Source organism: Muntiacus reevesi, chromosome 4 (genome assembly GCF_963930625.1).
Source record: "Muntiacus reevesi chromosome 4, mMunRee1.1, whole genome shotgun sequence".
NCBI classification, from domain to species: Eukaryota; Metazoa; Chordata; class Mammalia; order Artiodactyla; family Cervidae; genus Muntiacus; species Muntiacus reevesi.
The window spans coordinates 151,302,785-151,328,424 of record NC_089252.1 but is presented as its reverse complement, the minus strand read 5'-3'; the positions used below and the strand labels follow the sequence as shown (position 1 = coordinate 151,328,424).

The 25,640-nt window shown below is 37.6% G+C and overlaps 1 protein-coding gene across 5 annotated transcripts in view; it reads right to left on the bottom strand.

Annotated features, from left to right (window-relative positions):
• Positions 1-25,640, bottom strand: part of NELL2 (neural EGFL like 2) — a 431,246-nt gene that overhangs the window by 283,482 nt on the left and 122,124 nt on the right. For all 5 annotated transcript variants that reach the window (XM_065932164.1, XM_065932166.1, XM_065932167.1 and 2 more), the window contains one exon: positions 18,838-18,988. In XM_065932164.1, the coding sequence (XP_065788236.1) occupies positions 18,838-18,988 (151 nt within the window). The remainder of the gene's footprint in view (positions 1-18,837; positions 18,989-25,640) is intronic.

The window sequence follows — 25,640 nt, the reverse complement described above, 5'->3', positions numbered from 1 at the left end:
GTTCTTCTTCACTTTCTGCCATAAGGATGGTGTCATCTGCATATCTGTGGTTATTGATATTTCTCCTGGCAATCCTGATTCCAACTTGTGCTTCATCCAGCCCAGCGTTTATCATAATGTACTCTGCACAGAAGTTAAATAAGCAGGGTGCCAATATACAGCCTTGATGTACTCCTTTCCCGATTTGGAACCAGTCTGTTTTTCCATGTCCAGTTCTAACTGTTGCTTCCTGACCTGCATACAGGTTTCTCAGGAGGCAGGTCAGGTGGTCTGGTATTCCCATCTCTTTCAGAATTTTCCACAGTTTACTGTGATCCACACAGTCAAACTTTGGCATAGTCAATAAAGCAGAAACAGATGTTTTTCTGGAACTCGTTGCTTTTTCGATAATCCAGCACATGTTGGCAATTTGATCTCTGGTTCCTCTGCCTTTTCTAAAACCAGCTTGAACAACTGGAAGTTCACGATTCATGTATTGCTGAAGCCTGGCTTGGAGAATTTTGAGCATTACTTTACTAGTGTGTGTGTGCATGTATAATATCAAGAGAATAAAGCAATGGTCTCTTCACTTTCCAGATACTCAAGTGGCTTTACGAGTGAAATATGGTGTGCATGCAATCATACTATCTCAAAGTATAAACAAATAATATTTTTGGAAGAAAATTATATCCTCAAGATGGTAACTTTTCATCTTCACCTTCACCTAAAACAATGATTCATGATGCTTTTAGGACTATATCCATCCGTAGTGACTAAGTGACTCCCACAGACCCTCAATGTCCTTTGATTCCAGGAAGTATTTTATCCCATTTCAAATTTTCCTCTTAAGTTAACATTTTGCTTTGCTAAGGTTCTAAAAAATCAATAGGACCTCTTTAGGCCAACAGAGGTTGGCCCATGTAGGAATTTCCGGCGGCTTTATATGTAACACATTCTGAAACTATGGGCACACAATAAAGGAAAAGCACTGATGCATGTAAGACAGCTAGAAGTTCTAGGCAGGCTGCATTTGAAAGAAAGGAATTAGTCACAAGGGAGAGTAAGCTGTCAACACTGCAGCATCTGTTTTCTGACATGCTTCATGGGTCATCATGTCTCCTCTATTGTTCGGAATAAATAAGAACCAAGGAAGAAGGCAACAGGATTCATGGGTCACCCACTGAGGTGACATCTTGCTCTCAGTGAGCCTATTACTTTAAGTGTTCCCAATTGAAACGGGTACTGGACTCTCCCTAACTATAGAAAATATATCCAACCTAGCCCCAGATCTATTATGAAAAGGCCAAAAATGTAGGAATCTTAGTTTTAAGTTTTAGCCCAAGCTTTTATGGAGAGGCAGTTAAAAAAAAATGAAAAGACAAAATGTTTTCCCAATCATGCAGACCACAACAGCTATTTTTATACTATATCAACTTCAACAAGCCATGATGATGCTGGTGAAATAAAGAAATAAATTGTAAGGGAGAAAATTTCTGGATAAAAATTCTTACTATAACAAAAAAGTTCAATGGAAGAAAAATATATGATGGCTGTCTTCAAAAGCAATAGAAAGCAAGAGTATTAACCCTGTCAAAGTAGCACTGACTGGTATACAGTAGCATGCATAAAACTGATAGCTACTGGGAAGCTGCTAACACAGAGAGCCCAGTCTGGTGCTGTGATGACCTAGAGGGATGGGATGGGAAGGGGCTAAAGAGGCAGAGGATACAGAGAGAGAGAGTTACGGCTGATTAGAATTGTTGTGCAGCAGAAATCAGCACCACATTGTACAGTGATTATCCAACAATTTAAAAAAATAGAAGTCTTGGGTTTTAAGGAAGCAGAAAGGCCATGGTGCTGCTCTAAAACAGAGAGAGAGAGAAGCTGTCAAGATAGCGGTTATAAGAGAATGGGCTCTGATGCCTGGCAGCTCGGTTCAAATGTTGATTCTGCCACTTATTATAACCTTGGACTTGAGACTTAACCTCTCAAGGCTCCATTTCCTGATCTGGAAATTATGGTAAGAATGGTATCTACCTCCAAGACTGTGATGCACATTTAATGAGATTAATCCATGTAAAGTGCTTAGAAGACTATATGACACCAGGTGAAAACCTATTGCAGACGGTGATTGCAGCCATGAAATTAAAAGACGCTTACTACTTGGAAGGAAAGTTATGACCAACCTAGATACCATATTAAAAAGCAGAGTTATTAAAATGCGAAGAGTTGACTCATTGGAAAAGACCCTGATGCTGGGAGGGATTGGGGGCAGGAGGAGAAGGGGATGACAGAGGATGAGACGGCTGGATGGCATCACCGACTCGATGGACATGAGTTTGAGTAAACTCCGGGAGTTGGTGATGGACAAGGGAGGCCTGGCGGGCTGCGATTCATGGGGTCGCAAAGAGTCGGACATGACTGAGTGACTGAGCTGAACTGAGAAACCTAATAAAGTGTTAACCCTTATAATGCAGAGAAAACATTTCTATGAATCTAAGAAAACATCCAGCGACCACACAACCAGATATAAGCAGATGCTCTGCACTTCTCATTCAGCCATTCTTCAAACATCCACCAGCCATCCTTACAGCGGGCACCATAGCAGGCACAGAGAATACTGGGAAAAGAGGCAAAGTTCAGGTCCTCAAAGAATTCCCATTCCATCATTTTCCTGAATCTACACTTCCTTGGATGATGAACTGCTATAACTGTATGGCTCCCTTTATCATGTCTAGAATTTTTATATTTCTGCAAAATCTTTATTTTATATGACCAGACATTTTATACTGTCCTATTTCTCCACATTGGGCTTCCCAGGTGCCTCAGTAATAAAAGAATCCACCTGCCAAGCAGGAGATGCAGGATCAGTCCCTGGTCAGTGCCTGGAGAAAGGAATGGCAACCCACTTCACTGTTCTTGCTGGGAAATCCCATGGACAGAGGAGCTTGGTGGGTTAGCATCCATGGGGCTACAGAATATTCAGAAATGACTTAGTGACTAAAAAACAACTTTACATTATCAAATCTAGTTAGAAATGGAGAACTTAATAATAAACACATCTTTTCTTAATGTGATTGAATAAAACTCCTGCAATAGACCTTGAATTCTGACAAATTGGATGATAGAAAGATTTTGTCATATATTAATTTCAATTACTGGCTGATTAACAATCAGATTTATTTTTTGAACATAGAGAACATGCATTTTAAACCCATTAGAAATGTCAAACAGTGAAAACCGAATAACTAGATGTCATAGAAACTTATTTCCATAAAAACTTGCCTGAAAATATATCTAATATACACTTGGATCTTGTTTTTACAAAGGTCTCTTCAGTTCAACAAATGCAATCCTATATATAAAGCTATTAGGAAAACAGTAGAAAAGTTAGGCTAATCACCTTTATAAAAATAAAATAGTATTTTCTCTGAATTTCATTCAGTATAAATTAATACTTTACATTAAGGAAAAATATAGTGAAAGTGAAAGCCACTCAGTCGTGTCCCTCTCTTTGCGACCCCATGACCTTATACAGTCCATGGAATTCTCTAGGCCAGAATACTGGAGTGGGTAGCCTTTCCCTTCTCCAGGGGATCTTCCCAATGCAGGTATTGAACCCAGGTCTCCCGCACTGCAGGCGGATTTTTTACCAGCTGAGCTAAAAGGAAAGTCCAAGAATCCTGGAATGGGTAGCCTATCCCTTCTCCAGTGGATTCTCCCGATTCAAGAATTGAACTGGGGTCTCCTGCATTGCAGGCAGATTCTTTACCAACTGAGCTATTAGGGAACAATTAATATAAAGATGCCTTGAATGGTGAATGGTGATCTACACTTAAAATGAGGTATGAGATACAAAAGTTTAAATTGCCATTTTTTAGAAATATATTTTATATGACACATATTCTTTAAATTTTTGACAACACACAAAATGAATATGAGAGAATGAGTTCAATTTTCCATTTTATTCAAGTCACTTGGTATCAATCATCTTATACAGGTGGGAACAGTTATTGGATGTTAAGGTGGGTGAATGAAACTCTGATGAGGAACAGGATATTGGAATAAAATTTAATTATCTCCCAATAAAATACTAATGAAAATCAAAGGGAAAAGTAGTGTAGAACCTGGCAGATCATCAATGTGACCAGGTGATCAAGATTGATATCATCAACAGAAGGACAATTGACACAGTGTACATCCAGATGTGGTCAGCATCATTTCTATGATATTCCTAACATGAATGCATAGCTTGAGTGACAAGGAAACATCAGATGAACCCAGGTTGTGGGCGATAATATGAAATAAAATGCCTATACTGAGACCATTAAAGGATACCCAAAACAGGGAAAGACTGCAACTGCTCAAATTGAAGGAAATTATAAGATATGACAACCAAATGCAATATGTGTTCTAGAATGGAGTTATGGTCTAAGAAGGAAAAAGAAACATTACTTAGATAGTTGGTGAAATTTAAGTGAGGTCTGAGATGGGATGATATTGTGCTGTCAGTTTTGAGGTCTTGATTAGAAGATGTATGTTGGTTATACAGGGAAAGTGTCCTTGTCTTAAGAAAAAATACAGTAGAGTATTTAAGGGTGATGGGAGTATATTGCCAGTAAAAGGCATATTGAAATGAGGTAGAGGATGACGGAGAAACAGGGCTAAAAATATCACCAATTAGAAATCTGGTAAAAGCAGATGTGGGAGTTCTTTGTACTGTCTTTGTAAACCCTTCTGCAGGTTTGAAATTATTTTTAAAATTTTTTTATTAAAAAAATCATTAACCAGGGAACTCCCCTGCATATATAACTGACACTGAGTTGATATTCTGACCATATAAAAATTCTTACAAATAAACAAGAGAAATGACAAGGCTGGTATAAAATGGCAAAAAGATATTTAGAAACTATTCATGAAATCAGAGACACCATCAACTTACTAATGAATACATTAAAAATGTACAAACTCACTAATATTCAAAGAACAGTAAATTTTAGAAATGACAGTCATTTTTCAGATGTCATAGTAGCAAAAAATATTTTAAACATGGTGTTCAGTGCTTCAAAATGTATAGTTTAAGTATCTCCAAAGTAAATTGTTTCCTCAGAACCTACATCTCTCTTTTTGGTGCTATTCAGGGTTTTTATTCTTTTAAGTAAATTAAATGGGGTTGGGATAAAAATATTCAGTGATTCATGTATTCTCTGGTACAGTTAGCATCCTCAATAATAATCAAACACAATTTTTATAATACCTAGAGTTTTAAATAACCAAAAGTTAAAATACAAAGAAAAAATGACAGCAGGTCAATCATCTCCTTTTTCAAAATGCTCAATGGATAAACATCACTAAAACATAGAGGCAAAATCTGAATGACTTCCATTCAAATGCTGTGAAATATATTAATATATGGTTTCAACCATAAAAATATGACTCCTTGCCAAGGTCAATGGAATTTAAGTATACACACCATCCAGGGAAATAAGATTTCTTAAGTAATGGTGATAATATTAACTCCATGACAATAAGGACACCTAAATAATATTTAAGGTATATGTTTCACCAAACTATAGAAAATAGCAAGACAAGTTACAAATAAGCTGAATTCTATTTTCTGCCACTTCATAATAAACTGTAGAAAGTTGATTATAATTTTTAAATGAGTATTTTGAAAAATGATTTTAAGTGATTGATCAAAGGCCTAAAGAGCATTTGGGAAGTTTAATAACGACATCATAAGACTAAAAAGAGAAGAGTCTTAATGCCAAAGAATTAAAATATATTACAACAGTCCCTCAACATTCATCTTGGAAAAGATCATTGAAATGTCAGTGCATATCAATGTATGGCAGATTAAGAAAAGAGAGTTAAATGAACTTTGAATGCACCTTGAAAATTTTCTTATTATACTCTGAGTTGCAATCAAAGAATCCAACTTTCTTCCAGAGACAAAAGATAAAGCAAGTTAAATACTATAAAAGAAGTTACTTTTTATAGCAAACAGAGTCCATTATAGCAATTTAAGTCTTTTACAAATAGAAAATAAAACGGAAAAATAAAGATTCCATTTGAGTAAGAGCACACACAGCCCATAAGGTTCCTAGGGGAAAAAACTATGTGTACACCCATTACAGAAATAGTTATAAAGAAGATATGAAAAAAAATGGAGAGATAAATCATATCCCTGGATTTTAAAAAATGAGTATCAAAAAAAATGGTAACATAAAACAATCTATAAATATGATGTAATTCCAATACAAATCCAAATAGCATTTTTTCATAAAACTTATCAAATTGATTCTAAAGTTTATACCACAGAATGAAGTTGCAAACATAGCAAAGAAAAACAAAAGTGACTAGGAAGAACAGAGAGCTGAACGATGACAGAGCAAATCTTATAAAACCACAGCAATCAGAGTGGTGTGCTCTTGCCGTGGGAGTCATAAGCAGATCAGAATACAAGGACTAGAAGGCAACCTCAGAGATTTGGTCCTACAACTGATGTTACAAATATGTGAGAAAAGAATGGGCTTCAGCTAACTGGCACAGGGACCTCCAGCTTCACCTCCCAGCTATTATACTAGATAAGGATACCTAGATCTAAGTTCAAGAAGACCATTTCTTTTCATTATTAATCAGAACAAAAAAATCATCCGTTGAGTACATGAAATGAAAGTGAAAGTTGTTCAGTCACGTCTGACTCTTTGCAATCCCATGGACTATACAGTCCATGGAATTCTCCAGGCCAGAATACTGAGCGGGCTGCCTTTCCCTTCTCCAGGGGATCTTCCCAACGCAGGGATCAAAGCCAGATCTCCTGCATTGCAGGCAGATTATTTATTGAGTATAGTTAGACAGATTAAAATAGAAGGTTAAATACAGATATACCATTATCCACTTCTCAGATCTCCAATTAAAAGATCAATAGTGAATTAATCAACGGTATTTGTATTAATGCCTATGTACTAGTATTCACTGCAGAGTCAAGTATTGTACTGTCTATTGTCACAAACTTGTCAACATCCAAAGGAGAATGTTAGGTAGAATCAAGAACAGATATGATTTTTCTTACTTCACCCAAATTGCTCAAAATCATGCCAAATTTTCTATTTTATATAGCAGACCAGAAATTTCTCATAAAGGCAATTTTAAATTTTCTTTTCCTGGAATTTTCTAGTTGGCTTTCTCTTTTCTTTGGTGAAAGAAAACACATTCTTTCTTCACTATGTCACTAACATAGTCTCACTCTTTAGAGACAGAAATTACTGATTTGACTGCATATCAATTAAAAAAATTTAGCACAGCAAAAATCACCATAAAGATTTCAAAGCAAATGAAAACTACAGATGACATGAAATTAATATTCTTATTAAATGGAGTTCACTTAAATCAGTAAGAAAATGTAGAAAAATAGACAATGTATCTACACTGTTGGGCTTCCCCGGTGGCTCAGTGCTAAAGAATTCATCTGCCAATGCAGGAGACACAGGTCTAATCCCTGATCCAGGAGATCTTACAAGTTGCGGGGCAGCTAAGCCTCTGTGCCACAACTATGGGGCTGTGCTCTAGAGGCCGAGAGCTGCAACTCCTAAAGCCAGCATGCCCTAGAGCCTGTGCTCGCAGTAAGAGAAGCCCATGCACCACAATTAAAGAGTAGCCCCCGCACCACAGCTCGAGAGTAGCCCCCATTCGCCACTCCTAGAAAAAAGCAAGTGCAGCAGCAAAGACCCAGCATAGCCAAAAGAAATTAATCAATTCACCAAATAAGAAGTGAAGTGAAGACACTCAGTCATGTCCTACTCTTTGCAACCCCAAGGACTGTAGCCTACCTGGCTCCCCTCTGTCCATGGGTTTTTCCCAGGCAAGAATATTGGAGGGGGTTGCCATTTCCTTCTCCAGGGGATCTTCCCGACCCAGGGATTGAATCCAGGTCTCCCGCATCGCAGGCAGACTCTTTACTGTCTGAGCCACCAGAGAATTAACTAAATAGGCTATTTACAAAAGAAGACATATGAATGGCCAATATGTATATGAGAAAGTATTCAATCTTACCAACAAAGTGTTATTTTTTGCCTACTGGATTGGCAAATTTTCAAATCACTGTTCAAGAAAGTGGGTAAGTAGGTACTTTAAACTGCTGATAAGATTACTATGTATTAAAATCTTTCCTGAAACATATACATACATTCATAACATGTAGAAAATTACACACATACCAAATTAGATATGTATATCTATATGTATACCTCCATCCAATACCATAAGATTGAGACATATACCTAGTGCACACAGAAACAGTCATAGTAGGTGGTTATAGTCAAGGTCCATTCTAACTCATCACTTTCTTATTTTGATAGCTTAGTCCCTAGTGGCTTTAGATGATAAAGAGTATGTCTGCAGTGCAGAAAACCCAGGTTCAATCCCTGGGTCTGGAAGATCCCCTAAAAAAGGGCACGGCAACCCACTTCAGTATTCTTGCCTGTAGAATTTCATGAACAAGCTGGCAAGCTACAGCCCATGGGGTCACAAAGAGTCAGACACAACTGAGCATGCACACACAGACATTGTGTATCTAAAAAGAAAAAAAAAATATCTAACATACAGGAAAAATCTACTATAACCGGTTACCCAACAAATTGCATTTCTTAGAATTCATCCTAGATAAATTCTGGGGTAGTAACTGAAAAAAAAACTCTTCATTCATCTCAATATCATTTCATAAAGATTCTATATGAAACACAGTAGGTAAATCATTTAGTCATAAGCTTATTACTGTAAGGCAATCTGGGAGAGCTACTGCCCCTAAAATTTAAACATGTCAACATCATCAAAAATGATGAAAGTAAAAATAATAAAACCACAAGGGCTTATCAAAGGAAAAAAAGAATTAAAATAGCATTCTGAAAGTTTTCATTCCCAAGTGAAGAACTGTATTTTTAAAAATTTAATTATTAGAAGTATTTTTAGTGTAAGAAAAATACCTTAAAATAATTAGTAGCAAACTGTACTTTAGTAGATACCTGGGCCAATACAGCCAAGGGACTGGTATTCTATCACGCACAGTGAAGAGGACAGGTAAGAAAGTACAAGGTACAAGATGGGTGCAGAAGAAGGGTCTTGTAATGGCCCAAGATATTTGAGGCCTGATAACTGGACATGGTCAAAACAAGAAGAAACCTAGAAATACCCCGGCCCTCTTCATCTCTGTCTAGGGAAGTGAAGAGCCCACACATGTGAGTGTGGCTGGTTAGTCCATGGTTAGTTGCCGCAGCAGCAGCCAATGGGTTCACTCATTGACTCTGAAGAAAGAATGGAGTGCTGACGAGGAGAAGAATGCCTTGCTTCTTCAGCATGAGAAAGAGGTCTGTGCTCCATGAAGTAACCTCTCTATATTAACTATATTGTATTTGTTTATTTTATTATATTAACTCTCTATATTCTTTCTATCACTTAACCTATATAAAAATTTGGTACATATAAGTAATAAGAGAAATCTCATTTGCTTGCTGAGTCTTAATTTCACTGAGTTTCTTTGATGAGCAACTCACCCTGCCTTGTAATGAATGGTACATGTAGGTTTAACCACATTAGAATATATATTGCAACTTTCCTAATAATTAAAGATGCAATTTTGTTACAGATAAATAATGATGTTGAAACACACTTTAAGAGAATAAAATATAAGGGCAGTTTTTTTTAATTATGTAGAATTTGGGTTTGAAATGTGAATTTATAAGTCTTATTATGTTTAATGTTATTTATTAAGTAAAGTGCAACCAAAAAATAAAGAGTATAGTAACTATAACATCAGTTTGGTAATTTTATCCAAAATAAACAGTCATGTTTTAGTTCAGAACCATTAAGCCAAGCAAATATTGCCAGTAAATTTAATTTTTACTTAGTAATATCAAGAAAGAAATGGTTTAATATATGACAAACACTCACAAATATGAAGATATATTTTATCAGCCTCATACATAAATGCATTCTTACTCATTCAAAATGTACAATAATTACAACTAAGAGAGTTGAAAAAATCTCATTTATTTCACCTCAAAGTTTATTAATATAGAAGATCATGGCAAACTGCAAGACAGTTTTGTATATAGTTGCACACCTATTGCCATAAATTATTTCCATGTATCCTATTTGCAAAACATTCTAAGTTAGAAGCATAGATAATATATGCATATCAGAAAATTTTCTAATATTAATCTCATGAAAATCAATTTATATATATAAATCCCAAGACTATCTTAAATAAAGAGAAGTATCATAAATCACAGAATATAACCTAGGGGACTGTACCAAATCAACACCAAAGGACAACAAAAGGATTTTGCTTATTCTGAAGAAATGCAGTTTTGTAAAATATGGAAAAAGAAAACAGAGTCCTTGTGGAATTTGGGGAAATTTTATCATTCATTTTTACTTACAAATATACTTTCACTTTTCAGTGAGTATTTACTATTTTCATATTTCCCTTCTATGTTTCTTGTATAAATAAGTGAACTAACATCATAGAATTATTTCTCTATAGTCTTTTTTTTATCCTTTCAAAACACAGTAGTCAGAAAACTGTAATGATGAAAAACTTCTTTGTTCTGCCTAAGGGTCTTAATTCTTTCAGATATAAAGTACCATATATTATTGTCTGTTGTTTTTAGGTAAAACTATTGTTGGTTAGACATATACAGACATGACAGAAGAGCCAACAACCTTTTTACACTGTATTCACATGACATTTGTGGTCCAGTTTTTAATAGCAGCTCCTACTTGAAAACATCACTTGAAACCTGCATCTCAGGTTGGGAGACCAAATGAGATCCTACTCACAGTGCACCAGGGTACTGCTAATGAGCAAGAGTTGGATAGCCAATCCTTTCTTCCAACCCAGGAATCAAGCCCGTGTCTCCCACATTGCAGGAAGATTCTTTACCGTCTGAGCCACCAGGGACGCTCCAAGAATACTGGAGTGGGTAGCCATTCCCTTCTCCAGCGGACCTTCACAACCCAGGGATTGAACCTGAGTCTCCCACCCTACAGGCAGATTTTTTACCCTCTGAGCCACTAGGGAAGCCCTGACGAGGTTCCTAGCAGCTTCATAATGATGTCACTTTATTTCAAGCTGTGTTTCAATACCAAGATGTGACTTAAGTCCACTTTCAATCCCGAGATACTGTGATGCCTGCCTTCCCCACTTCCATCCTGCTCTTAGCTCACTTCAGACACCCCTGAACCCAGGGCACATCCATTAGTCTCTTATGTCCAAACCAACAAAGTTGTGTGATTAGGTTTCCAGTTTTCACACTGTGGCTGAGATGTTGCTCTGTAGGTCATTATAGGTGTCGTTATTCACTAAGAACTTGTCATTTGGAGGCAGGACCTGCCAGTTAGTGAAATCCTCATGCTTAGAGCTAATGACATTTCAGGACAGATTAGGCACCCTGCATCAATAGAGCAATTTGAACATTCTCCAGATCATTTGCCCTAGCCTGGAGAAAACTTCCTGATGTCATTTATGATTCCTGGTCCACTCATGATGCTCTTTCTCTTGATCTTTCACTCATTTCTTCATTCACCAAATATTTATTTAGCATCTAACTTTGCATGACAGCGTGGCAGGTGAAATAGAGTATGCAAACTTTATGTGTAATCCTTCACAGTAAAGGGAAAAAAATCTAATAAAAAATGTTGTCAGCTACATAAAATTTCACACAAATGCATAAGTACACCTGGGAAAAGGATTAGAAAGCTACATCCTGGAGTAGATTTGCCTCTAGATGCCAGAACTACACACAGTGACACTGGTAAATGTTTAATGTTTGGCTCTCTGTTCTCTAGAGAAACAATTCTGAGATACTGGTTCATTTATCCATTTGTTTAGGGAAGATAGAAGAAAATTAAAAAAAAAAAGTGGACTCATTAAAAAAAGAATATTTATCAATAAAAATGCATATTTTTAAAGAAGCACTTGCTGATGTCCATAGCCTACTTCAAGCTACAGCAGTAATGTGAGCAGTCAGCTCACAAAGTTTCAACTCCTGTCAGCCAGTATCAGTCCACTCCAGCACACCACTGATTGGCTGAGAGATATTTTCCTGTTTATGCTTTTCTTATTTTCAAAATGTCTTTAAGGATAATAGTGGTTGCCCCCAGGGACAGAAATCAAGTGGCCAGGGACATGAATGGAGGTAGACTTTTTTCTCTGTATCCTATGGTGCCTTGTCAATTTTGAACCACAGGATGTATTACCAATTTTTTAAAATTTAAATTTTTTAAATCTTCAATAAATATTTGCTATGATTGTGATCAAAGGCAGTAAATAATATTTTAGAGTCTCATATGTAAATAATACATATGTATATATGTGAAACATTAAAACAAGGTAAGATGTCATATGTTAGAATGACAAAAGGAGTGGCCCGAATTTCAAAAAGGCATTGGAGGTTCATGGAGGAAGCAATGAATGTAAACTGGAAAGGTCAGTAAAAGCTTCATGGAGCTGTGAGTGAAGTTCTGGAGTGTGAACATGCTTTGGATGAGCAGAAAGAAAGGGAATAACACATAGATGATGAGCAGACAGGCCTCTGTGCCTGGCATTTATACTCCTACTGAATGATGCCACTTTTCTTCATCTCTGCCAGTGCTGGAGCTTATATACCCCACAGCCTCTATTTCTCTCTGATTCTCTTTACTTCATCTGGCATCAGAGCAAGCTGCAAATAGCCAGATATCTCAGGCCTCACTATCATCAATTGCATGGAGATGAAAGTGAAGCCAGGGACTGACACGAGGATCAGGGAAGCAGCAGCATCTCCTCTCTAGTAGTAACATTAATGTTTATTTAGGGTTTATTCCATAGCAGGCTCTATATGGTGGAACTCACAGAGCCTTATTAATGGGGAATCATTCAAGTTCTTGCTTTCTGCCAAGCAGTCAAGAACTGAAGGTCAGTGGAGCGCTACCACCTCACCACAACCACCCCCAAAAGCAACTAGGAAATAAGCAGGAAGAGCTCTTCTGTGAACTGGGACAGATCTGATGGAGAGCTGGACCCACGTCTAATCACTGCCAGGTAAAGGATGACAGATCACTTGTTTATTCTGACAGCCGTTCTTCAACATTTAACTAGTTTACAGCTGACCATCCTGTGAAGCAGATAAATGTATTCACTTATCCAGGACATGTTTTGCAAACTAGTCACCTTAGTGCCTACCTCAGATAGTTCTACTGATTAAAATTTAACATTCTGGGGATACTTAGTTTGGCTTTTTTTTTTTTTTTTTTTTTTTTTTGAGTATACTTGATTTACAATGCTGTGTTCATTTCTGCTGTAAAGTGATTCAGTTACACATACATATTCTTTTTCATTACATTATCACAATATATTGAATATAGTTCCCTGTGCTGTATACCAGGTCATTGTTTACCCATTGTATGTGTAACAGTTTGCATCTGCTAATCCCAAACTCCCAATCTTTTCCTCCTGCACTCCTCCTTTACATCCAGCAATGGAATACTCTTTGGTCTTTAACAAATAGATTATAAGCAAATGTTTATTTGCATGGGATAATCCTCAAAATATTTTGCTAAATTTTAAAAAGCTATAAAATGTTATATCCAGTGTGATTCAATTTTTAAAATAGCATATCTATTCATTTTAAATAGACAAGTATAACTGAAAGTATTAGTGAAAACTATCCCCAGTCGAGTAAAATTACTGATGATTTTTCCTTCCTTCTTTGCGATTTTTCCTAATTTGTAAAATTCACTCTATTACATGTAATGTTTCAAATTTGCAGCATAATTAAAACTTCTACATTCTAGAGGATTCATCCGTCAGTACTTGAGAGTGGAACTTGTTCTACTTCCCCAGGAAAAGTCTGGCCCTGCCCTTAGGAATCACCTACTTCAGCCACCATAGGCAAACATAGGTACCTTCTGTTCGGGCATATCACTGTTGGCTCCTCAATTTTTGTAAAAAAAAAAAAAAAATGTCAGTATTTCCTCCAACTCAATTGCTGCTGAAGCTCAACACTAAGTCTCACTTAACTGTCAACAAAGAATAACTGTAATTTGGGATTTATCAGAGAAGTCTAACTTGAATTTAATATTATTTTCAAGACACTGGAAAAAGCAATCTATGTGGGTTATTGCCTGGAAGACAAGGTATTTTATCAGGATTTCACACAGGAGGTGCTATTGTCATTTGAGCAGTAAAACGTGGTTGCACAGAACTTTCACGCACACTGCCTAAGGCCTTGCGGGCAGTATTGCTTCAAACACCCTCAGCACAGATGCATGTCACTGGCATGGTTATAGACTTGATTTTTCTGAGTGCGCTGTGTCTTAATGCAACCAGTTGATACAAGGTCTTCTGAACTTGTTCCTTTAAAGGCATTCAATACATTTTCCCATAAAAGGTCACAAGAGACTTCAAAAGGTAAATAAAAATAAAAGAGCTGAGTAACTTAAAAAAAAAAAAATAGGTCTTAGGAGAAATATGTCTCTGGTCTCAGAATTAAGAATAGTTGCCTTCCCTTAATCACCCAACTGGGTGTTTATTTTTTCTTTGCCCTAATTTGTATATTTCATTTTATTTTTATGTTATTGTCCTGTAGATATTGCTATGAAAGTAAAAGTGAAAGTGTTAGTTGTTCAGCTGGGTCCAACTCTTCGTGACCCCATGGACTATAGCCTGCCAGTCTCCTCTGTTCATGGAGTTCTCCAGCAACAATACTGGAGTGTGTAGCCATTCCCTTCTCCAGGGGATCGAACCCGGGTTTCCCACGTTGCAGGAAGATTCTTTACCATTTGAGCTACCAGGGAAGCCCAGATAGATATCTCTCTATATACCACTTTAATTTTTTGTAAAAGTCAGCAGAGAATAAACAAGTGTTTGGGAAATGATGAAACTAAAGAGATCTGTGAGAATAAGACTTAAGGAAAGAAAGATAATGTCAGCAGTAATAATAGGGAAAAAACACAACAAAGCACAAGGTCTGTGAGGGTAACAAGAGGTTAGGAGTTGTCAGAGTAGACAGGTAAAAAATTCTGGACTCAAGAATCAGAATGATGCCAAGTATAAGATAAGTCAGAGAAAGACAAATACTGCATGATTTCACTCATATATGGAATGTAAAACCTAAAACAAATTAATAAACATAACAAAACAGAGTTATAGATACAAACAGGTGGTGGTCAGAGTAGAGAGGGTTTGAGGGGAGGAGATAAATAAGTGAGGGAGACTCAGAGGTACGAATTTCCAGTTATAAAATAAATGAGTTATGAGTATGCAATGTACAGCATGGGGAATATAGTCAATAACTATTTGGTATCTTCATATGGTGACAACTTAATCTCTCTAATGCTTATTTTTCCTATCTGTAAAATGATAATGAGAATAATGACCTTGCCATATGATCGACTTCTGTGGAACTTTTTCTCTAGGGTTATCAAGTACTTTATATGAATTTACAGATGAGGAACCTGAGGTTCAGAAGAGGAAAGTGATTTACATGAGTCACAAAGTCAGTCAGTCTTAGAGCTATGACTGGAATGTACACAGTCCAGCTCCAGATCCATACTCTGGACCATTATCTAATACATGATGATAACACGAACTAACCCACGGAATGCACTGAGCATCCTGCCTGGCACATGATAAGCCTTTAATAATTATTGGCTTACTGTTGCTGCTGCTGCTAAGCAAATGAAAAAGTAAATTACCAATACAGATAATTTTAATATCATAAAAAATCCTATACCTCAAATATAGTATTTGTTTATGTAAATGTTATCAAATTTATAGATAATATAAATGAATAACAATAAATTTAGCAAGAATAACTGGAAAGCATGAGAGCTAAGCAGAAAGATTCACATAAATATATTCATCTTGGTGCTATTTATTAAAGTTAAAAAAGAAATGAGTTAAGTATCCAAAAGTAAGGAACTGATCAAACAAAACATGGCATATCTCTATACACAGACAAATTCTGGATTAAAATATGACAATTTCAACATAGTCTTCTTCGGGTGATACGATTTGTATGAGTTCTCCTATTTCTTTATTATACTTATCAGTATTCCAATTTTTCTACAATGAAAATACATTGCTATGCTAATTTGAAAAAAGTAAACATTATTTTTAACTGAAATAAGTCAATATAAAGCCCTACATATAATTTTAACAAGTCTACTTTATAGGAACAGTAAGAAAGGATCTGTCTGACACCAATCTGCCTTCAAGGACCTATCTAATAAAGGCTGGGTATATCAATATACCCTTACTATGTCTAAGGTGCTAAAAAAAAATTTGAAACTGTTGTTAAGAAGTATCAGATAGAAACTGCATATGTTAAGTCACTCAGTCGTGTCCAACTCTTTGCGACCCCATGGACAGTAGCCCACCAGGCTCCTCCGTTCATAGGATTATCCAGGCAAGAATACTGGAGTGGGTTGCCATCTCCCTCTTCTGGGGATCTTCCCGACCTAGGGATCGAACCCAGGTCTCCCGCATTGCAGGCAGACGCTTTAACCTCTGAGTCACCAAGGATAGATAATATGAAATCCATGCTGGTCAAACATTTGTAGAGTTAATATAGTCAACTCTAGGGACCAAACAGAACATCGTCCATCTAGACGGGATGGTTTTGAGGTGTCATCTGGAAGAAGGCTGGCGAGCTTCACGTCCCTATGAAACAAAGCAGGACCCTGTGGTTTTTGCTCTCCCCACCACGCCCTCTGCCTGCCTTTTGTCTGTGGAAAACTTTAGTCAAAGAATAAGTTTAATCAGAAAAGTGAGAACAGATGGAAACAAAGGAAAACAATCAAACGAGACCAAATAATAATGCAGTCATTAAGCAAAGTCAAGGACCTCTAGCACTTTCTCAAGGGCTATAGATAATATTCTGAGCCATATCCTCTGAGCTGTCTTACAGATACCAAAACACCAGGTGGAGAAGTTAACTGCATGATGACCAGGCTGTGCCTTGGAAATGAGCTGCCACGATTTCGAGAACTGGTCTCAAAGAAATAGGAATAAATGGACCTTGGAAATGAAGATTAACCGCACCTAAAACAACCAAGATGACACTGGTCAGACCACTGATGACCAATTTGAAGATGATTATCAGAGCTGGCTGTGCTGTCTCTGCACATAGCCCCTCGTTCTATGTACAAAAGCTCTTGCCCCACTGGTTACCAGCAGGGAGGAGCTGGTTTTTGGACAGATGTCCATCCGACTCCACCCCGTTTCCAGTTGTTGGCATCTAAAACAAAGCAAACTTTCCTTTCCACCAAATATGGCCTGTTTATTGACTTTTGAGCAGCAAGCAGCTGGACCCCACCACATCCTTTCAATATCTACAAATGGGGTAGTGGGAAAAAGTCACAGGGCAGAAAAATATAGTGCCTGAAATACGGGGAAATTTTCTTAGCAAGCAGAAATAATCAGCAGTAAGTCAGGCTGCTCTGTGAAGGAACAATACCCTTTGCTGTATGTGAATCATGCTGCCCAAAGCCCAGTGGAGAAGGGCTGGGTCACAGTGGTGTAAGCAAGGAACTCCCCTGATACCAATCACCTGAAGACAAGGAACAGAAACACACCAAGGGGGAAATTCTAGTGAATCCTTGGGAGCTGGAACTCTCCCTTTCTTGCTCTTAGTCTTGAAGAGACTATGTCAACTACTCAGTAAATGTTTGGGTGACATCCTCCTCTGAAAAATAAGCCAAAACCTGGTGGGGGGGAAACCCAAGTGAGCGGCTTGTGATGTTCTCATAATCCTTTGGGGTTAAAGACAGAATTCGATGGGACCTTAAATACTGTGAGTAATCCAGGTAGAATGTGATCAGGAACCCTATTCTATGAGTCGATTTTCTGTATTTTGTTCTCCACATATATTTGGCCTTTAGTGTTTAGCAAAGATTTGCAAAGTCCCAGACTGTCCCATCTCTCATAAGGGAAACCAGGAAAAGAGGTTTCTGCTCACATTGAATAGGATCATTAAATCCATTATATATGTAAAACACTTTACATATATACACTCTTTGATCCTTACAACAATCTATGAAGAAGGTATTATTACTCTCCCTGTATTACAGATGAGGAAATTGAGGTTATGTAATTTGCCCAAGGTCCACCAATAGTCACAAAGTGGATACTCAAAATATAAACACGAAAGAACTTTCATTGTCAGAACCATGGCTATTCTTTCAGGAAGGAATCACTTTAACTTGTTTGATATTATTTAGCAGCAATTTATGTATATTCCAAGTGTCATGAATGAATTTTTTCTTCTCCCTCTCCACTCCTCCTCACTACTCCCACCAGCTCCCAAATCATGTTTCTCACATGTGCGAGAAACTAGGAAATACCAGATAGCATTTTGATTCAACACACATCCCAAGAATAGCTGTAACTATCACAGTCTAAGAAACATGTTGAAAAAGAATGCATTTGTCTGTGATTAACATTTTAAGACTATTAAACTCTAAACCCAAGCAATATCTTAAAGAAATAGAATACAGCATTTTTGTGGCTGTTTATCAATTAAGAAGTATATTTGACTTTAACACTTGAGTAGGATATCTCATGAAGAAGTTAGTGATTAATAAATGGGTTTTAAGAATATGGTAACTTCTGCATGCTCTTAGCAACACCAAAAACAGCAGCTCCTTCTGCTTTTAGGCTGATCTCAATTACCTGTGTTGGTGATTTTGCACAATTCAGCAAAATTATTCTTGCTGTTTTAAACCAATCCTGTTATCTCGCTTTTATTTAGTTCTCTTTAATGTGTTAATTTCACTATACAAAATGAAAACACAGGAAACTCCAGCAGTCACACATACCTGTGATCCAAATGGTGAATGGAGAGGATCACTCCGGAATTTAAGTGGGTCTGTTTTAGGGTCACCAGAATAGTAAACTCATGTTTATTTCTCAGCTTCTGAAAAAACTGTTCCGCTGTAGCAGTGGAGGCTTTTATACTTCTGGGAGTATCTAAAAAGGGAAACAAACAGTAAATAGACTAGAATTTGGTCCTTTATCCTTTATAGTATCCTTTATAGGCAACATCTTTCAGAACATTACAAGTAATTGCTGATAAATATCAAGCTCCAGACTCTCCTGGTAAATTCTTTCAAAAACACTTTTTCCTACACATAACACAGACAGTAAACCACATGAGTGACTGAGCTCGTATTTCAGGGATCTTTTTTCAAAAATGTCTTTGAGACAAGGGATCAAAGAAGCCTGTCAAAAAAGCCTGTTTGAAGAAGTGAGTTTCCAAGTTTTCTGCTCACACTCTTCCTATATCCTGGATACCACGGCCACGTCAGTGTCAAAATGGAACAAAAAGATGTCCTTCCGAGAAAAGGACCTAAGAGACCATGATAGAGCCATTTAGCTTTTCTGACACCTTGTGACAGAAAACTGGATTTAAATCAATGTGCTACCTTTCACATTGATATCTGTAGCCAGAAGGCTTGCTATAAATAGATTTTTTAAAAGATCATTGAAATTAGTCACTCTCAGCCTTCTGTGCGCTGGATGAAACATTAAGATCAAATTATCATGCCGTATTTTTGAAAGAAATGCAGAGAACTTAATTCCCAAGTCCCTCTCCCCTGGTTTAAAGAACAACTAGACAAGAGATTTTAGAGGAAGAGTAGATTTTTATCCTGCACTTCCCTTGGGTTAGTCTTGCAGCTCCAACCTCAGGACTCATAGGATATGGGAAAAAGAGCCAGGGACAGGCTTAGTGGACATGATAAAGTCTATCATTCAAGCCAAATGCCAACAAAGCAAAACACTTTCCTATTCAAAGTGTGAGCAAAAGGTTGATGGGACCCAGAACGCAGTTTCTGTTGTTATCAAATCTTTCCACTCTTTTCTATGTTCTAGACTAAATAGACCAGATAAGGAGCTCTCAATGGGGAAGATCCCTGCATTGGGAGAGAACAATCCTCCCTTGAAAACTGTCCTACGAACCACAGAGCATTTACACCCCTGGTCCTACCCCAGAGAATGTCAGCGGCACCCAATCCGAGTCACTGTAACAACCAAAGCTCTCCCACACATTGCCAAGCATTCCCTTGGGAGCAGTGTAGCAGAAATCAGGTTCAGAATAACTACCTTGATGAAACAGAGATCATGGGATTAATCTAAAGTTCCCACTCTTCCAGCCCCACAAATTTAGGGAATAAAAATGTAACCATCTGGCTTGTGTCCATCACTGGGAATGCACAGACATGGGGAAGACCTCAAGTTATTCATAAAATAGAGAAGGGGATAAATAATCCTAATAAAATAAAAGAAATGCTGTCATTTTCAGCATAAATACAAAGTGTTCTTTCCTACAAAGTGTTCTTGGACCACAGAGGGAAAAGTAGCCAACATCAGTTGGAGGGAAGGAGCTCAGCTTCCCTGGTGGCTCAGACGGTAAAGAATCCACCTGCAATGAAGGAGACCCAGGTCTGATCCCTGGCTTGGGAAGATCCCCTGGAGAAGTGAATGGTTGCCCACCCCAGTATTCTTTCCTGAAGAATCCCAAGGACAGAAAAGCCTGGCGGGCTACAGTCAATGGGGTCACAAAGAGTCAGACATGACTGAGTGACTAACACTTTCAACATCTTCACCAGGTAGAGAAGAGAGGGAAAACCATTCCAGCCATAGAAATAGCTGATGAAAAAGCAGAGAGGTGTGAAAGGGCCTGACACGGCTGAAAGAGCAAACAGCAGCCACCGTAGAACGGAACTGGGCAGGAAAGCTGGACAGGGTAGGCAGGGCTTTGTCTGCCAGTGTGACAGATACTTGTCTTTGTCACCATCCACGATTTAATCTCTGGGTACAAAAATTAAAATAAATAATAATAATTCTTATGTACCACTGAAAAACGATCCCACCTCACTCCTAATCCACAGCTTCCTCTGTGCTAGAAGGACTCTGATCCATCACAGCACCACCTCTTCCTGTCTGCAGTAACTGATTCAGGATCAGGCACCTAACCCAGGACAAGGAAATCAGGTTCAGGATACTGGTTCAAAGTTTCAGGACAAAGAAACTTCCGTGTTTCCAAAAAGAAACTTCTTCAGTTCTATCCCAAAGTCACAACCAATAGCATAGCAATAATCTGCAATTTCAGCCATGGTTAATGTAATACTTTCTCCCCAGACTCCATCAAGGAGAAGAGAGGCTTTGCAGAGATGCAATCCAATTCCTCTGAGCTCCAAAACCTTCTGTTTCCTCAAGGAGGCACATAAGATGTGACTCTGTGAGAAGAATTTATCTCGTGTTAACTTTTAATCTACTCCAATTTACATACAAGTGAATTATTCACAAATTCCATAACTTCATTCCAATTTATAGATAAAAGCAAATTAAAATTGAATTATAAATATTTATTATGCTTCCCCCTCCCCCACCCTTTTCAGGCTTGAGTTTGGTTCAAGGTAGAGCTTGAGTAAAATCCTTTGTCTTGCTGAACAGGGTGATAGATGGGGACTCAAAGGAGAGAAACAGAGGAAGAACTACATTGAATATGGACATGATGATCAGAGCCACCAACAGAAGCAAAGGCATGGCCCAGTGAGGTTAAGCTCCTATAGTGAGAGAAAAGAAATTGAGAAAAGCATAGCAGCTGCCTGACAAGGTAGAACTTTAGAGAAGAGATGCTTAAAGAGGATTTTTAGAAAGTTTCATCATTTGGTACTGAAAAGAAAACCTGTCATTTTCCATTGCTTTTGGAGTTAGATTTGTGAAGGATTGAGAGGCTGTATTATTTTTGTAGGTTTGTTTGTCTTGTTTTCAGATGAAATGACATGTGAAGACTGACCTTATGATGAAAGGAAGAAGGACATAAAAATGGATTATATTTGAGTATCCTTGGCAAAAATGGTTGAAAACATGGTGAAGATTAGTGTAGTTGAAAGGAAATCATTTTGTAAAAATTGATCAATCTTCATTTTGGAAAAATTTCTCTAGTAGCCATATGGAAGGTTATTTGCAAAAAGAAAAAAAAATTGAACATAGGGAAAACTCTTGAGAGACTAACAATTCACATGATTGTTGACTTTTCGTTAAGTTTCACATGTTTTGGCATTTACCAGGAATGGCGATATAGAGCTACTTACTGGTCATTTCACTGCCTGTCAGGAATGCTGATGCAAAAAGGGCCAAGTGAACCCCAGATGTTATTTGCATTGCGATTCCAGAAGTACTTAAGGAGACCTGCAGGGCAGAACCATCCTCTATCCTACCAGGGTGGTAAGTAGGGTCCCAGAAGATCTCTATCCAGCTTAGACCTAAGCCTATTCATTCATGGGGTCACAGATCAGGACAAGCTCTCTCACCTGTCCAAGCTCTCCTCTGGGCCCATTACACTTCCTGTTTTGCTCCCTCTATGAGGATCAGGGTGACTTGCAAGAAGAATGGACCCTCAAACATCAAACATGTCCTGCAGAAGCTCCATTCAGTGTACACTTTACTGACAGGAAAAAGGAAATTCTTTTTTCCATCCTGATTAACCAAGTTCATGGTTATAGAGGTTTAAAACCTGGGGCTAGCATGAATCTCACATTCCTAGTCCAGAAGCCTAAGACACAGTGAAGGGAGGTTATTGAATGAGAGACAGAGAGAGCACCTATAGGAGGCAGAATAATTTTCAGCTGTCAACAGAACACCATCTCCCACCAACCTTACCTCACCCTAGTGATATTTACATCTATTGTTCCCCCTTAAAAACATGTCTTTCAAGAATCCATTATGTCTGAGTCTAAGAAGGACTTGATAGCCGCCTGAACTCTGTGAGTAGCTCAGAAAAATTAGTAGGGGTTGAAGTCAAGAGGTTTTTAGAAAGCATAGTCTAAACAATCTGGTCACCAATAAAAGACATGCAAAAGGTTAAAAAAAAAGAAAAAAATTGAATCCAAAATTCCCAGCTTGAGAGACTGAATGAAAGGACCTGCAGGACTAGCATAATGGTACCCAGATGGGATTTCAATTTTAGAAGCGGTCATTCTGAGGTGTTCAGAGACGTGCATGTGGACATGTCCAGTAGGAGGCTGGCGCTACAGAATCTGATCTCAAGAGAGAGGTCAAGGTTGGCAGTATAAATGTAGAGGTCATCGAATACAGCATCTAAAGTGATAGGCATGCCTGAATAAATCATAGGAATCAGGAATAAGAGAGGATTAAAGGATGGACCATAAAGACACTAGATCTGTCGAACAGCAGGGACAGCATATATAACTTTATATATGTGCTACATAAAGCTGCACATGTATACCATACAACATTTTTCTTTCAAAAATGTATAAATAATATATCTTCCCCTTTGAACTCACATTCCATTTTATTCTCACAAAGCTTAACAAGGACAACTGTTATCACTTCCTTTTTCAATGGGACAAGCAAACCAAGGAACAATTCTGTGATTCGCCCAAAGGCACCCAGCATGCTAGAGGTGTATTGGGGATGACAATTTTTGGTCCAGTATTCCTTCCACTAAATTGCCCTGCTTTCTGAACACATCCTAAGCTATGCTCAACTGCCTCTCACAAACAGAAAAGCAAATTCAAGAATATCAACACAGAAAATAATGTAGAAAAGAGTAATTATATAAGATAACATTTTTAGTTCCTTAAGTGACTGGCTTAGTAGTGATTTTAAGAAAGGTCACTTTCCTCATTTGCATTTGTTTCCCAATTTGTAAAGTTAGCATTCTTGCCTTCTATTTTCATCTCAAAGATTACATAATGTTCAGAGAGACTTCTTAGTTCCTGTGATTATTACTTCAAGACCCAACTCTATTCCTCACCAGAAAATCAAGGCAGAGAAACCACCACGTGAGAATAATTCTACTTTATTTTTGCTATCATTTCAATTTTCAGAATTCACAATTAAATTCAGGGGTGTATTAAGCAATTCCTCAACAAGGTCTCCTGTTAGGAACCACGTATAAAAAAAAGAATGTGTGTGGTGGTTCTGAACCCAGAATAATGAGTTTCCAATGCCAGCTATACAGATGACTAGCTGTGCTTGGCACGTAGCAACACCACGTGTTGGCTTTTCACGTTGTGATACATATTATTATTGCTCTCACAAGCGATGAGCCTGTGGTACCTACTCAAACTACCAAGTGCCATTATACCCTTGTGACTTTCTGAGTTCACTTTCATGCTAAGTATCTCAAACAGCCACAAAATACGTTTCCACATACGAAAATTGATATAAAAGTTTCTGGCAATGTAAACATTGCATTGTTTTAAGAGTCTGGAAAAAAAAAAAGTTTCTGGCAATGAAATTATTCTTAGGATAAACCCTGCTTACCACCCTCTGTTTCTAGAGAACTGATCATTCTCTTATGGACACAAGTCAAAGTGAACTGAATTTCTTTTCAAAGAATAACTGATAAAGATCATTTGAACTGCCTGTTTAGAGAAAAGCAGGCTAAGAAATGGGTCTTTAAATGCTACTAGGAAGCTGCACAGAATTTACCAACATGCCCATGCTATACAAGGTCTTTTTAATTGCAGAACTGCTTGAATTTAAAGCAAAACTTTGTTTCCATGGTTTCCATATTTATTGTGGGCAGAGCATAAAAATCCCACCAAAAACACAACTGGCATTTTCAAGTAGTTATTAATAAATAATAAAGCAGGCCAGAAGCAATCACATCAAAATACTCATTTTTAACCATGAGACTTCCAGAATGGAGAGATGAGCTCATACGTGAATGCACAGTAACCCCCTGCCCCCAACACACACACGGTTTAGGGGAGAGAGGAGAGTGAGGGTGAAATGGAGAGAATGGTTTCTTTCTAAATCAAAATGCAGCTGAATGCAAGTGTATCTGTGGTCACAAACATGGATGTCTACTGATAAAGAATCCAACTGGAGCTTCTTTAAGTACTAATTTTGGTGCATTAGTAGTAAAAGAAGGAATCTGTCCATCTCCCAATAACAAAGCAATTGTTAATAATTCTTTCTTTCTTTTGCACTTAAACGGCATCACTACTACTGCCATCATGAATCTAATGAGTCTCTGCCCCCTGACAGGTCTCTATCCTGTTTGCAGTATGTAGAAACCTAAATTGATTTCCTGCCACATAATCAGACTAATAAAAATAAAATGTGCAGATTCAATCATTAAAAACAGTCTATCTCAGGCATAGAATGGTTAACTTAGAATGTTCCAAACCTCACCAAATTACCCTATTTTCCCAGTCTCTAATTGGGAAAGGTTGTTGTCTTCTAAATTCAGGTTAGAAATGTATGTTGTTATAACTATTGTCATTGTTGTCCAATGTTCTTGCTCTCCCTTCAATAATCCCAAGCCTTTACAGTCCAAAACTTTAAAGGCAAAATAATAATTTTAAAAGCCATAAAAACTGGATTAACACAGAATATGCAGTTTGCATGAGCAAATCTCATGAGCAATCATGAGCAAATCAACATGAGCAATCTCATTTGAAGCCTCAAAGCAACTTTGAATAAATGGGATTAGTAGCTCTACGGTAATAAAAATTACAGATGAGGAAAGCAGTGCAGAGAAACCAAAACACTCATCTCCACTACAGGCTCAAAATCAGAGCTGATGTCCATCAACTTACTATATGAGGGACTTGTTGGTTCAAAACTTCAGGAACTTCCT